This window comes from Euleptes europaea, chromosome 12, assembly GCF_029931775.1.
Source record: "Euleptes europaea isolate rEulEur1 chromosome 12, rEulEur1.hap1, whole genome shotgun sequence".
Taxonomy (NCBI): Eukaryota; Metazoa; Chordata; class Lepidosauria; order Squamata; family Sphaerodactylidae; genus Euleptes; species Euleptes europaea.
The window spans coordinates 57,444,178-57,460,385 of NC_079323.1; the positions used below are offsets into that span (position 1 = coordinate 57,444,178).

At 41.1% G+C, this 16,208-nt stretch overlaps 1 protein-coding gene across 2 annotated transcripts in view; it reads right to left on the reverse strand.

The window, feature by feature from the left end:
- Positions 1-10,226: 10,226 nt before the first annotated feature.
- The window catches only part of TIAM1 (TIAM Rac1 associated GEF 1), a 175,210-nt gene continuing 169,228 nt past the window's right edge, over positions 10,227-16,208 (reverse strand). For both annotated transcript variants that reach the window (XM_056858306.1, XM_056858305.1), the window contains exons 25-27: positions 14,583-14,670; positions 13,656-13,828; positions 10,227-11,258 (exon numbers count right to left, since the gene is read on the reverse strand). In XM_056858306.1, the coding sequence (XP_056714284.1) occupies positions 10,777-11,258; positions 13,656-13,828; positions 14,583-14,670 (743 nt within the window). In that variant the 3' untranslated portion in view covers positions 10,227-10,776. The remainder of the gene's footprint in view (positions 11,259-13,655; positions 13,829-14,582; positions 14,671-16,208) is intronic.

Here is a 16,208-nt window from a genome sequence, read left to right on the forward strand (position 1 = left end):
AATGATAACATTGTGATAACATTGCTATCAGTCCATATTGTAGCCTAACGGAGCACCCCAAGCTCCCGGACTGGTCATGGCAACCCCAGGCATACGTGTGCATGCTGTTCCAAGCCACGCACCTTGCCCCAAAATGCTACGGGGAAGGCTCTCTCGCGCGCCAGTGAAACTGACACAACCGCTTTAGTGTATCCCAAGCTGCCGGCAGCTGAGAAACCGAGGCCAGGTCAACCTCTCCAGTGAACCAGAAAGACTCTATTTCCTGTGCATCTCCGTTCCAGCAGAAGCCATGTCAGAGACAGCGCCAAGGCACGTAGCCTTCATCTACACCCCCCTCCCCTTGCATCATTGGCAGCGCTTAATCAGCCATCAACAGACATTGAGATAACGATGGTTCGTTCCTCCAGCTATGCGAAGTAACGATCCCCGGACGCAGCGAGATCGCGCCTATTGTTTTAAACCATTAAGCTCATCATCAAGATTCTCCCGGTTCCTCCCGAGTTGCACAAGTCACTGGAATTAGAATAGATTTCCAAATTCTCTACAACCCCACCCCGGCAGCAGACCATTAATCCTTTTGTCATCTTTTGTCACCTGGGAACCACGGAGGGGTAATCCAATCACACCGCCCCCAGAGAAACAGTATAACTGGGGTCGCCCAAACCCATAATGTTACCGTAGGTCTTTCCCTGGCATATTTGCCGTCACTCTGTTGGTTTAGGTTTTGCGCAGCCTGGCCATGATCCCTCCTGCCTCACTGGTCAAGCCCACGGGAACCCCTATCCCTCACCCCTCTCTATTTCTCTGTATCCTAGTCTACTGGAACTCAGGACACCTCCTCTACAGGAAAGGTATTGTATAACCCATCATCGAACTCCTGCCAAATTGGCGAACGTCTCTGTACTGCTCTCTTTGAACTCTTAGAATCTCTGTGTGTGTTTGTGTTGCATCACTGAACACCTGAAAACATAAACTCTCTTAATTTGGACTCCCTTTGCCTCTGTCGTTATTCTAAGGTCACAGAATACGGGCTCTGCTATAGTTGGTTGCATCCCGCTTTATAAACATTGTAGTTACCGATTGCCCAGCTAATTTCCCCATTTAAGGAGCATTTCGGGTTACAATATAGTTAATTTTATTTTCAGGTCAGTATTGCTTATAATGACCAATACTGTTATTACCCTTGAAAGTAAGAGAAGGAGAGCTAGGAACTCAAATAAATAAATGGGGCAGGTATACTTAAACCCAACAGTATAGGCACCAGCATTTTCCTCCTGTGGTGAGTGGAGGAACTGGTTGTGCCTGTATGTGCACAAGTTAAATGGCTCAGTTTTCAAGGGCACTACAATGTCAAGGATTGTTGGGAAATGAAATACCTAAAACAAAGCAGCCAAATGATTCCAGCAAGACAAGACAACTGATCATGGGCATGATCAGTTTAAGAACCTGAAGTGGTAGCTGAGAAAATGATTGGGCTACCACTTCTGAGGATTTTAAAATAATGTATCTAATTCTGCAATGAGGTGGTTTTATTTGGGAGTGTGTGCCTGAGTACTAAAATTAGCATTGAGATATGAAGTGCTGAGCAACAAACAAATCTTTTTACACTTATAAGCCTCTTATGTAGCTGGTGGCTCTACCAAAAGAAAGTACACAAAGGAATTTGTGTGTGTGTGTGTGTGTAAAGTGCCGTCAAGTCGCAGCGGACTTATGGCGACCCCTTTTTGGGGTTTTCATGGCAAGAGACTAACAGAGGTGGTTTGCCAGTGGCTTCCTCTGCACAGCAACCATGGGATTCCTTGGTGGTCTCCCATCCAAATACTAACCAGGGCTGACCCTGCTTAGCTTCTGAGATCTGACGAGATCAGGTTAGCCTAGGTCATCCAGGTCAGGGCCATAAAGGCATTTAGCCTGTGGAAAACTAGGGAAAGTGTTAGCAAAACACATACAAAATAGTCTACTCTTCTTTGAAGGGTGCTTTTACAAAACAAATACCAATTCATATTTCTGTGTTTTCCCTCCTTTGAGGAGCAACCAACATTAACAGCCTAAATTAATTGGTATTGTTGGAATGACTGCTGAACAACACCTTGTTTCTATGTATCAGCTACAGCTTCTAAGAAAACAGTATGCAGAAAATCCAAGGCTAGAATAAAAAGCTAGAATAAGAAGATTACATTTACAGAGCATTGCATACATACCGAGAATTTTCTCTCACAAAAATATGAGAACTTTTTAAAAGCTGCATTTGTTTTAAAATGTAGTCAGGAACTGCAGACACACTGCAGCCCAACCCAACTAAATATTGTTTTCACCAAAACAGAGTTTATAGTTTATAAATATTAGAACAAACTGGCTTTGGTAAGATATGTATTATTGTGACCGAATATTATTTAATGCCAACCAATTTTTTCATTAAAAAAAAATCAAGCGATGTTACATCATTGTAATTCATGTAGTGGAGCATTTGAAGACTTCGAAGAATATCAATGAGGATATTTCTTACATTCTACTGTAACCATGGTGCAGGAAGAGGCTGCAGGTTCATAGCTATGCTAGGATCAACTTTTTGTCATTTCAGAAACAGATCAGGAATTTGTACTTCATGATTTGTGAGATTAGATATATGGGAGCAGCTCATTACCAGCCCAATTATGTATAAAATAATGTAGAACCATCATCTTGCTTATACTGAAGTTCTGGCATACTCATGCCCTGAGGAATGCTCATTGCAACTAGATGGCAATCACAAATTTGTCTGTCTTCCTGGTTCCCCAGGTAATTTCTACTAGTGGGAAGAGGCTACACAAAAAGCCTGCCCTTATGGTCTACTTGGAGCCACCTCAGAGCCTCTGAGAAGAGAGAGTATCTACCACCACCTTGCAAGACGTACATCTGTACCATGCACATTGATCTCAGAAGGCAGGCAGAAACTTCAGATGGAAAAATAACTCTTCTCCAATCACCATCTCCTTTACCCATCAACACATCCTTCAAGCAACTGCACTGAACAGTGGCGGACTGTAAGACAATCATTTAATTTTTATAAGAAATAAATAAAATTTTCAAAAAATACTTAAGTGGAAAAAAGGTACAATTAAAATTCCCAGCTAAGCTTCATTGCACAGTCGCAATAGTAAAGATCTGTGCCTATATAACGTATGCGTCGGCCTCACATAACCCAAATCAGAATTATTTTTCCAGAATTATTTATTATATTCTTAAATATAAAGTATCCTTGAAAAATGATTTTATTAAAAATATTAAAATTGTAATAAAACGTAAATTTTAGTTGCATACAGCGATAATATTGGAACTTTTGATGTCTAATGTTAAGGGCCCCCCACTTCGTCAGGGGCCCACAGGGCCCACTTGCCATCGGGCAAACTGACACTCTGGCCAGTCCGCCTGGGTGAATAATAAGTAAGATTAGCCAATCTCTTGATTCAAGCTGTTGAGTGGCTTGCAGTCAGGTAAGAACAACTGTGAGTCCTCCCGTGTTCACTACCAGCATGTTATCCTGAGACTCAAGCAGGAGGAAAACTCCTCCCTGAGACTCAGGAAGGAAAGGAATCCTTTTCTCAGTCATGGTTTAATCATCAATAACGTAGCAGCTCAGGAAATCTTAGGAGATGCAGAAAACTATTGTAAGTCTTCCCGAGAATATTCATTTCATTTATTCAAGGAAGTCTATATAGCGCATAGGCTTTTAGATAAAGTCATATAACAATAATTAAAATACATTAAAGAAGGAACCGTCATCACTTTGGGGAAAATATTAAATACATATTTTAGGGGTGTATGTGCTGTCAAGTCACAGCTGACTTATGGCAACCTCATAGGGTTTTCAAGGCAAGAGACGTTCAGAGGTGGTTTGCCATTGCCTGTCTCTGTGTGGGGTGAGAGAAGTTCTGAGAACTGGACTTGGCCCCAAGGTCACCCAGTAGGCTTCATGTGTAGATACATTTGTCAATTTCGACTATCAATCTTAATCTAGAAACCATTTTGAAATCTATCACATATGAGTTGTTCTCTTATCCTTAAGGACTAAATTCTTCTATACAAAACCTCCTTTTCCACTTCCTTCTATTGCTCAGATTATATACCATAAAAATATCAATATCAGGCTTGGATTCTACACTTATCTGAACGTGTCCACTGCTTTAAGACACCACCATGATTACATCAAACACAATTAGATCACTTTGTGATTAGTGGCTGAAAAGCTAGGGAGATGTTCAATTTCTAAAGGAGGTATTACAGAGTTAATTAAGAGTTTTAATCTCTCCCAAATGGAAAGTAAATCTAAACTCATCCCTTGAAATTGCTTTTTCCTGATTGAATGACGTAAAGCTAAAATTCTACCTAGAAGAGATAGCTCTTCTACATCTATGTATATTACATTCTTCTAGCAAATTCAGCTTCCAAATAACAAAAAAAGGGGGGGGTCTGCAGTTTAATTAGATGAAAAGTCAAATACAACTGCTCTGACTGCTTATACAACCCAAAAAGTTGGTTTGCACTCATATGTCTGAGAAAGGAGCGCCACCTTCTGGCCACTGGAAAGAGTGGTTCCCAACTAGTTCCACAAACAAGTGTCACTGAGTTGCTATATTCTGAAGTTATTTCAGAGCAATAAATATGTCCAGTCAGTAAAAAGCCACACCATAAAGTTACAACCACAAGTATATTTTACATCAAATTTTGTTATGGATTGTATTGATTGTTAATACTTCACTCTAAGTAAATGTATCATTTTCATTTTCTAGCAATCAAAAGTATATCTTAATTCTCAACTCATTAACAGCATATTAATTCTAGCACACCCTCTTGGCCCATATGTATCTTTGATTATCGTCTTCACTTTATGCAACTGATGAAGCAAACAATTTCCTATGAAAACTCCTATCACAATAAATCAGCTGGGGGGCATGATCCAAGCTTAGTTAAGTTACCTTCAGGTCAGTCTCATTAATATCTCCAGATCTTTCTAGAATGTAAATGATTGTGTCCTGGCCTCAAACATAGTAGAGAATCCATGATGCCACCATCTTCTTGATGTGCTCACTTTCCAGTATGAATTGTGAAATCAAATGAAGATTCAACAATCCGCTTTAATATATTTGACAAACTGAAGGGGGGGGGAGCAGTCTTCAAAACCTGATTGGAAGTGAACCCAGTAAGTCCATCCATCCCTTGCTTTACACCTTTGAGCATCCTTAAAATGTAGTTTCAAGCCTTTCAACATTCAGATTAAATTCTTGCTCTTTCTTTGTTAAAATTGCCCTCAACTTCAAACTTACTTTCATGATCAAATTTGGCATAATGTTTTATTTAGGCCCCTATTTCATTTTAAACTCCCCTCCTCCCAGCTCCAATAGATAGCGGCGAACATAGCAGTGCTGATCAGAATTGTTTCTTAATTAAATAGATGCCGCCTAGAAATAGAACTTGGAACCTTCAGATTCTGCTTCATGGATACAAGCAATGTCTGGGATCAAAAGAATAAAAATCAGTTGCATAAGACTGAGGAGGACTGTGGCCTAGTTCACACATGCAGGAGACAGAAATAAAATGGTAGAATGGACTACCCCACTTCAGACTTCTTCCCTATGTTAAAAACTCCCTCCACATTGAATGCCAGAATTAAACAGAAAGATAAAACCTCTCTGCTGTGCCAGCGTTCTATTTGCATTCAATTTTGTTTAATGCGATTGAATGTCCATAGCTGGAGTCTACCTACAGGTCAAATTGGTTTAGTCCATTCTACTATCTCCCTTATCAGTCACCTCATTGCTGGGGTGATGGTGGTTCTCAGTTGTTTATTCCCATCCCCAGCAAATCATCTCTTTCATTTCTCCCCTAAACTTCCATTGCAGCCCTGGCTAATATCGTCAATTTACTTTGGGCTGGAGTTGAAAGGAGCAGATAGTAAACCTATCTAAGTTTCATTTAACATTGAAAAGTTCTTTAAGGAAAGTTTTTTGGGGAGGATAAATCTGCAAATTTATTTAAAATAGTTTATTTTGTGGGTTTCTGTGCATGCCTCAGTAACTATGTGGTCAACAGTTATAAGGGGAGAGAACATGATCTTGATTAGACAATCACTTGGGGAAGATTATTATTTATGAAGGTCTTTGCTTCAGCTTTAGTGAAAGGGAAAAATGGGAGTGAGTTGGAGAATAGGCATAGATGAGTTGTCTGCAGCCCAGATAGGTAGTTCCTAATGACATGAGAGAAGAGAAACTCCTGCAACAATGAGAAATATCTAGGCTTTGGTCCAGATAGCGCCCAAGGTTGTCTATTTCACTTGTGCAGAGAACTGTCCAGATGCAGATGAGTGGCAACAAATAACTACTGAATTCATATTACAAAATGAAGCCGCTTCATACAAACCAGCCCCATGTTTTACCTTTAGTTTGTGTAAACTGGAACCATATGGCACTCCCAGCTTCCAGAAGTGGGACGATGCTGATGTGGGAAATAACAATTGTCTGTTGTCCAAGGTCCACATGCTTCCAGTTTATAGATGCTAACCATGGGGTGTCGAACTGGACAATACAGAAAAGGCTGCCTGCTACAATAATGATGTCCAATGTATGCCTCTTAAGTGAGTCCTGAGGTGGTTCTGTGAATATAGAGCATTCTGGCAGGACTCGTAGGGACAGGAATGGGGAAAGGAGGTCTAAGATCAAGACAAGCTAATGAGCAATATCAACCCACCTATGTATATTCCGCCTTTTCACAAGGGCAGACGGCCAGTCCAGTTCATTGCTGGGAGAGATGAATGACAGTGGTGTGCTGCACTCTACACTGTACTGAACCTTTTGGGGCATGGATATTGTTTTGCATTACTTCGTTTTCCAATAAATCACACAAGATGAATTTCAAGAAGTGCACATTCAAGCACCCCCTTTGGTGGCAATACTTTAATTTCAGCATCAACGCTGGAACAGCAAGAAAGTAATGTCTGTATTAGAAGACATAATGAAGTACAAGATAGATACATATACACAATAATTGCAGAACAGGTGCTGGTTGACAGCCAATAGAAAACATGGACTCTATCCATGTTGGATTTAACGCTGGGGCCTAGTTTGATTGGCAGGGGGCTCTGTGCTCCTGTGGAGTCGGTCCCTCCCTTCAGGTGACAGTTAGTTCTAACCGACTCTCCCAACTGTCACTCACTCAGATTCACTTAGCAGTCAGTCTCAGGAAGTTTCAGTCAGAAGTCTCTCTAAGTAACTCTGTGTTCGCTCTCTGCCTCACACACTATGAAGAAGTAACAATGTTTCAGTTAATATAAGAAAAGTAGTACAACCTCTTAAGGAGAAAATGTTGTTTATTTACAGAACCTTATCATCTTTTATTAAATACAGTTTTCTTTATCCTAAATACGTATGCTGTTAATATTACCCCACATAGCTTTTGGCTGTTTTTAACTCTGCTGATTTACACAATTTGAGTGATGGGATATTGCCCCACATAAGGGACTGGATTAATTTCCATTTCCCCCCTACAATCCAGCCACTTTAAGTCCCATCGATTTCAAGCAAACATAAACTTACTGAAATACCAACCTAAATTTAAGTGACTACGAAAACAACCCTACTCAGAACTCTACTCAAGTCTAGTCCATGGAGCTTACTCCCAAGAAAGTGTTCTTAGGATTGCACTGTTAAGTACTTCAATGTAATGGTGTTCTGCCCGTTGCTCTGCTACGAAGCCAATAAAAAAGGAGAAGAGGAGGAGTAGGAGTTGGTTTTTATATGCCGACATTCTCTACCATTTACAGCCCATTCCTGAGCTGCTGGTGTGTGGCGGCGGCAGAGAGGAAACAAACCGCGCCGCCTCCTAACCCATTCCTCGCACTCTGCCAGTACGAAAAAAACCCCATTGAAAACAGCGAGGCTGTGCCTGCTAAAAAGCAGGCGCAGTAACACCATCCCAGCAGCTGGCATCCAAGGCCGAAAGGGCATAGGGAGCTGCCTAATGGCAGCTCCGCCCTCCATAAAACCCCCGGGACGCCTCCCAAGATCCGGCGTGGGCCTCTACGCTGGCAAGACACCAATGGAAGGTCCAAGGCAGCATGGCCACGGCAGCAACGGCGTAAGTGGGCCGGTCGCCGGCGTGGGAGGCCCGGTCGCCTGTGCAGCCCATTCTTGGCCTCCTAAGGGCTTTCACCCTTACAGGTCAGGAATGGGCTGTTAAAGAATCAAACTGGCTTATAATCACCTTCCCTTTCCCTCCCCACAACAGACACCCTGTGAGGTAGGTGGGGCTGAAAGAGTGTGGCTAGCCCAAGGTCATCTAGCTGGCTTCATGTGTAGGAGTGGAGAAACAAATCCAGTTCACCAGATTAGCCTCCGCTGCTCATTTGGAGGAGTGGGGAATCAAACCCGGTTCTCCAGAGTCCACCGCTCCAAACCACCACTCTTAACCACTACACCACACTGGCTCTCCTCGTATACTGCAAATCAAATACAGCCTCGTATATAGCAAATCAAAATAGCCACATACAAAACAACCCGACGCTTTTTGGTATTATTTTATTTGACAGGCATTTACAACGTTCCATTCATATACCTAAAAACATAAAAATAGACCTTCTTTTAGCTTATAAAAGAAATATATAAGAACCTTTGACATTGACAGGTCATGACATTATGTACAAGAACAATGGCACCCTCCAAGCACGGGACGTCCAGCATTTCACAGGCTTACTGTATTCCACTGGGGACAGCTAAAACATTGTTATGTCTAATAAGCTGGTACACAACTGACTCGAGTTTAAATATAATAAGATACATAGGGTGTAGAAATCTCACTAAAGCTTTTTAAGAAAACAAAAGTTTTTATAGCAAAAGTTAAGAGAATAAAACTTTCAAAACACTGGAGTAGCGCACAGAGAACCAGACAGGTAGGGAGTCCAATGTTGGCTGGGCCATCAGACAGCTGATGTTGCTGAGTAATATTTTCTGCTCATGTCTCAAAATATAGTCACAGCTGATTGTATAAAATATAATCCCTAAAGCTATTATAAAATTTTAGGTTTTCAACGTACCTACTAATGTGTCAAACATCAATAGATACAAAAAGCGATCCCCTTAAAAAAAAATCCCCCCTTTTGTGTAGTTCAAAATCAAAATGGGAAAACTATATAGTTTCAAAGAAAAAAGTGCTTTTTCAAAATTATTTGGAAACCTACTGAACATCAGAGTTTAGTCACATTTTACCCTGTTGTAGATGTTTCAATAAAAGGTTTAAAATTATAAAGAGGTTTGTCTGTTTAGAACACTGTTCATAGCCTATTGCAGTGGAAAAAAATCTAGTAAGAAAGTAAAAGGATACTAATTTCATATGGGAGAAGAAAGTAGGATGAGGTCAGTTTTTTGGCCATAAAATAATCCATTTTTCCTGAGCTCTAACTTCCAACACAGGATCAAACTCATCCTTGATGTAACCCTGTTAATTCCAACAGAATTACAGCAGAGATTTACTTAATCTACTTGGTTTCTCAGCTATACACTGACATTGCTAAATGAATTCCAGTCTCAAACATATACAACTGTTCAGAATTTTTTTAAAAGCAGATTATCTCTAACAGTTTCCAATTCAGATTTTTACTATAAAATCAACATAATCAATCCGTTCTCAAAGGGCAGCCTTACATCCTAGACTTGGAACAAAACTAACACTGTAAAATTCCCATCCCTTTGTACCCTCGCAATTCAGGTAAAATACAGAAAAATATCTTCAAGTGTTAAATTTGGATCTCTTTTTTAAAATAAAAAAGAGTTTGGCATTGTTATAATTTATGTAAAACTAGAACTTCCAACATTGACATTAAGTAGACTAGCCACAGACCCAAAAAAATCAACATAACATAAAATTCCAAACTTTTCCTCACACATTCCTAAAATATACATAATGTCGCTGGATCCGGAGATCCTCTCTTGCGTCAGTATCTTCATGACTGCTACTGCATGCAAGAGACCTCCTCTGCCAGACAGATGTGTAGTGCTTTCAGTTTTGAATATTTGTTGAGGGAAAAGAGAAGGGGAGCCTGGTTCAAGGCCCTCCCTCACAAGGGACTGGATCGCAGCCGGAGCTGACAGCATCACACATCTGTTCAGCAATGCATGTACACTGCAGGACCACCCCCATGCATACCCCTGGAAGTTGGATGCAATGGATTTCCACCAGTTCCACTTGTGGGGCCCCATCAAGAAGGATGGTCCATGCATGGAAGCCTCTTTCTGTGCATGAATCACCTTTGCTGCATCGGGGTGAGAATCTCTGAACCTTCAGAGAAAAATTATTAAGAATCCTGCAGCTATGGAGTCTGAAAAGGCAGCTTCCTTGTTTAAGGAGATGAACCCATGATTGACATGTCACATATAAAAATCATTTGCTGCTTGTGCTATCATTTAAGCTAACTTGCTGCACATATTTTTTTTAAAAACCCACAGCAAGATGTTTTCTAGTAATATCTATGCATCCCATTTCAATATGCTACCCCTGATTAGTTTAGAATAAATAAAGCCCTTTGTAATGCACAGAGAAGGACTCAAGCTCATTCCATTTCAAAATTTTGTTTGCCTTTTCCCTTGTTATACATTACCTTAAAGGGGAAAACAGAGGCTGTGTGGTTTTAACCAGCTTAGCTGCCATAACTGTATGTGCAAGTGTGCATTCTAAAGGAGCATTCTCCACAATGTGTAAGGGGTGGGTTAAGGGCACATCTATGCCTACCATCTAACAGGAAAAACAGGTCTAAAGCTCGGTGTTCAGTTTTCTGGGTGGCACAAAATCTTCACGACGAACCCAAATGACCTCTTCGCTGCCTTCCAAACCACCATTAATTCCAGACAGAGCAGCTTGTTTCTTTAACTGAGCCATTCTCAGAGCATGAGAGCCCCCGGCACAGCGCCCTTTGTCTCCTCGGCACAACTGGTTGCTCGTAATAGAGGCTGCCTGCAACTGCTCCTGAAGTTCTTTTTCAACTATTGCACCCCTCAGAGGCTCACAATATTCATCGTCATCACTGAGAATGTCTGTTTCCTTTATGTCCTCATGCTCCTCGTACTGACCGAGGTCAAACTGTTCTTCTACCCAGCGGTCAGTGTCTTTGCTGTTAGACACCTGCTGGGACTCTTTCTCCGGGCTGCTGGCGAAAACGGCATCTGAATCAATGGTAAATCTGTTCCGAGCCAGCCGCCGCCGCCTTCTCCCAAGAGACTTACTTGGAGCAGAGACTGTGAACGTACAAAAATAAAAGCACATATGCTTTTACAAGCTATTATTTTCAAGTCTGTGTTGTCAGAACTTATATTCTAACACAGTTTCATTTTAAATTAGTTAGGGATCAACTGCCAAGAGCTAACAATATTTACACCAACATTTTCTATATAGATTTTTTGCCAGTGGAAAGAAAAACCCAGTGTGCTGCTTCTCAAACTAGAATAATGGGCCATAACTACAGACTTCCCTCTAACTTTCCATGCACAATAATTCTGTGGGGTGCTATTTTCAGTTGTAGTAACTACTCTGTGAAATTTTGGAAACCAGCATCTGTCATTATTATTGGGGGGAGGAGAATGTAAGACTTTTCTTAAAGGCATATAGTTATTATTAGGTTTACAGTCTCTCTGCTGGAGGCTGTGAGTAGTTTTAACAGCTGTTATTGTTATCAGATGTTTAACCCACTTTCTGCTGGTTTCTCCACCCCTTCTCAAAGTTACATTTATTTGCTGTGGGGGCTGGCAAAGAGGCTATGGGCAATCTTGGGATTTCCAGGAATTCTCAGGAGAAGCTCAGAATTACTTGATCTTCTTTTTAAAAAGAATTCTCTGAGACAGCTTGTAAAAACCTCATTTCTGAGGCAACTTGGGGTGGGGTGAAGCGTTTACATCACAATTTCAAACATAACAGTGGTCTACATATGGCAGGCAGTTAGTAATGCTAATTGCATCTGATACAAAACATGCACTGGCCTAAGATGTACCATGTTTAAAATGCAGATCAGTGGTAGAGCATCTGCTTGGCATGCAGAAGGTCCCAGGTTCAGTCCCTGGCATCTCCAGTTAAAGGGATTAGGCAAGTAGGTAATGTGAAAGACCTCTGCTTGAGACCCTGGAGAGCCACTGCCAGTCTGAGTAGACAATACTGACTTTGATGGACCAAGGGTCTGATTCAGTATAAGGCAGCTTTGTGTTCATGTGTACAGCTTATTCAGTACAGTCTACTTACCATCCTTTCTGAGGTTTTGATTTTTAAAAAGTGGAAAGAAGCAATTTTCCACCATCTCCAGTTACATTAAGGAGCTATGGGAAGACTGGACTACAGTAAGATGATATCCTTAGCAATGGATATAAATGGTGTGATCAGGAATTGCTCTTGGGCTCACAAATTCTTCTATAACTCCTCACAACATGAAGTACCAGAATTTGGAGCGCCTGTGCTTATTCCAACACATGCTATCTCTGATCCAGTAGATTTTGGATCACAGGATTGGGAGCTTCAAATGTTTTTAAATGATGGCTCATGTTTCACATGTTATGGCCTACAAATGGTGAGGGATGGGGAGAAGAAGAGTACAGGACAAGGCATAAAAGTCTAAAACCTACTTCCAGTTTCAGCACGGCACAGGGATTCCAGGGGGTTGACCGAATAGGCATAAAAGAAGGATATACAATATAAACACAGTTCTGATCGGGTTAATTGAAAATGAATTAATAATTCTGAAGGCCTATCACAAATATCCCCAAACTGAAGCCACATCAACTAGCAATTCAGGCTTTAGAAAGGGGAGAGTGAGAGTGTATACAGTTCAAAATCACTTGAGGCAAAGATACTGATATTTAGGAAATTAGAAGCCAGCAGGAAACGAGTGAGGCCCTGCAGCCCATTTTGTCTTTACTTGGAGCTCCTCATTAACTATACCTCTGAGGTGCAGTCTTGCAGAAGAAATCAAGCTGTGAATGTTATTGGTCTGTTACAAACATCCAGGAGACAAGGTTAATTTTCTCCTCAGATAGAGGCAGTACAAAAATCCAGTAAAGCATTATGTTCTTCTTTTCAAAGACTTTTTATTGCCTTGTGGTTTTGAATTCCTATGATTTCCAATTTTCTTTGCTGAAGGTCAATTGAAATTGTAACCATCTCCCTGAAGCCATACACTTTATCTCCCTCACACTGTAGGGGGGAAATCCAAGATCAATCAATGCAGGTCACTGGAACAGTTTTGTTTGTCTTGAACAGACAACATATGAAAAGGAAATTACTGTCTACTGAAGCTGACATATCAACAATCCTGGAATTCTTCTCTTGACTCAGAATCTCCTATTATGTATGCATTTCTGTATTAAAAGAAGTCACCTGAATGGGAGTTTGTTGTTTTACCAAATTTAAATGTTTGCTTCTTGATAAAGCATCCCATAGACATTAAAGAGAGTCCCACCTGGTTATCTCAAGCTTGAAGGATGTTTGTTCCAGTTGCAAGGAATCCTATCAATGTGTGTTAGAAGAGTGAGGGGTATATTCATGGGGAACATGAAACACTAGCCCTAAATTTGTATGAAGAAGAAATTCAGGAGTGTCTTATGATAGCGGTGGTTTACCAGGATCTTGAAAATGTGTAACCCCTACAGTACCTGCCCTGTTCATAGCTGGCCTTGCACCTTTTAAAGCACTCAATCTTTTTCCTCCAAAAGGAACATACTGCTGGGAAGAAGGCAAGCTTTCAGTTTTAAGGAGTTGCCGTCTGTGTTTGTCACGTAGAATTGAATGTACCGTCTTCAGAAAATCCTTTCTATGTTCTGGAGAACTGTAAAGGGGGGAAAAACAACAGTGCTCGTGTTCATATTTTATTTTCTTTAGTTCCAATTGTAGCTTACAGCGATTACTGCATCCCACTTCAGAACAAAACTGTGCCGGTATTCTGATTTATCACACTGGGAACAAGTGACTCCATGGCAGGGATGTGATATGGACCCAGATCCATGCCCTCCTCTTTATTCATATTAACCATCAAGGCAGCTGAGGAGACATGATAGAGGTCTATAAAATTATGCATGGTTTGGAGAGAGTGGACAGGGAGAAGTTTTTCTCCCTCTCCCATAATACTAGAACGCGGGGTCATCTGCTGAAGCTGCAGGGTGAGAGATTCAAAACAGATAAAAGGAAGTATTTTTTCACACAACGCATAGTTAAATTGTGGAACTCCCTGCCCCAAAATGTGGTGATGGCTGCCAACATGGAAGGCTTTAAGAGGGGAGTGGACATGTTCATGGAGGAAAGGGGTATTCATGGCTACTAGTTAAAATGGATACTAGTCATGATGAACACCTATTCTCTCCAGGATCAGAGGAGCATGCCTATTATCTTGGGTGCTGTGGAACACAGGCAGGATGGTGCTGCTGCAGTCGTCTTGCTTGGGGGCTTCCTAGAGGCACCTGTTTGGCCACTGTGTGAACAGACTGCTGGACTTGATGGGCCTTGGTCTGATCCAGCAGGACTTTTCTTATGTTCTTATAAGTGCCTTTTGAAGAAATAATTATTAAAAAGCAGCACTCTCTTACCTGCAACAAAGGTGGAATGACCTCTCCGGCCTGCCTTCAGACTCTGATTTCACATGAACTATCTCGCAGACAGAATTGGTCTCTGCATCTAGAAACACAGAGAAAAAATGTTTTTAATAAATGTGATTTCAAGCATACCAGAATGTACTAGAGTGCATTAGTGTAGCGAATAAAAAGGTTTCAGAAGAAATCAGGCATTGTGACCATTATTTTAATCATGGCAGTAGGGGCAGATTCATACATTATAGGACAGCAATGTCTTGCCATCTGCGCTACTTGAAGGCAGATTTCAGAAAATTCCTGTCTGACAGGCTGTGCCCTTGTGACAATAATTGTATAGGAACAGTGGCTCATGTTTTATTTTATTGCAGTCTCTACACAGAAACTCATAATGAACTACTAAGCCCCCTGTTGGTAAATAGACTGAATGCCTCAGATTATTTTAATATTCTCTATTGATTGAACAATTGTTCACCCCAAATATTGGAGACGGTGGCACGGTTTCTAAAGTTTGCTTTAAAAGCCCGCCAAACAGCTAATTAGATGGCAGTATCAACAAACTGTGACTGTTACCGCACTTGTATTCCCAGCAATGTATCAACAGTTTGAAAATGTTATAAAAAATACTGTTTGCACTTTCTATGTATTCCCACCGATGTATTAAGAGTTTGAAAACGTCATACAAAATACTGTTCGCACTTTGGCCCCTTTAGCTGTGAAGACGTCTTCCAACCATTTATAAGCCGTGGTATCTAAAACCCCTTTTAAAGCGATGTTTTTTATAACATTTTCAAACTCTTAATACATCGCTGGGAATACAAAGTGCGGTAACCCCCTCTATTTCTCAATGTAACTGCTTTTTAACCATATTATAAAGGGCACCTTGTAACATTTCCATTCCCTTTGTTACCTTTTGAATTGTGTTTGTATGTCAATAAAGGAATGATGATGATGATGATGGTATAGGACAGCAAAGCTATGCTGAAAACACAGCTATATGGCGCTGTCTCTATTGGGTGTGAAATATGTGAAAATATCTTGTGATGTAAATCAGTCTCATCATGAGGAGCTCTGCCATACCATGCTGTGCATTCTTGGTACAAAGACTTTCCACGCAGTGGGGCTATTTCACATGGCAAGCAATTCAAATACACAGACATTCTTAGTGTAGATTAGGGTTGCCAGGTCCCCCCTGGCCACCAGCAGGGATGGGGGGATGGGTTGCCAGATCCAGGTTGGGAAACTCCTGGAGATTTGGGGATGGAGCTTGGGACTTCAGCGGGGTGCAGTGCCATAGAGTCCACCCTCCAAAGCATCCATTTTCTCCAGGGAACTGATCTCTATAGTCTGGAGATGAGCTGTAATTCTGGGGAATCCCCAGGTCCCACCTGGAGGCTGGCATCCTGGTATAGATGACTTTGTACTTCTACAGTGCTAACAACAACCACAGCCAATGGTGTAATTGACTAAGCACTGCCACAATGCTGCTTCCAGGTTGACTGGGTATAGCGCCCTAATTCAAGTCAGAATGGTTAGCACTAATGCTTGATAGACTGTGGGCACAGGAGGATAAGAATTCTTTCTGCAAACTCAAAAGTATGTTTGCATCTGTAACATATAAATGAA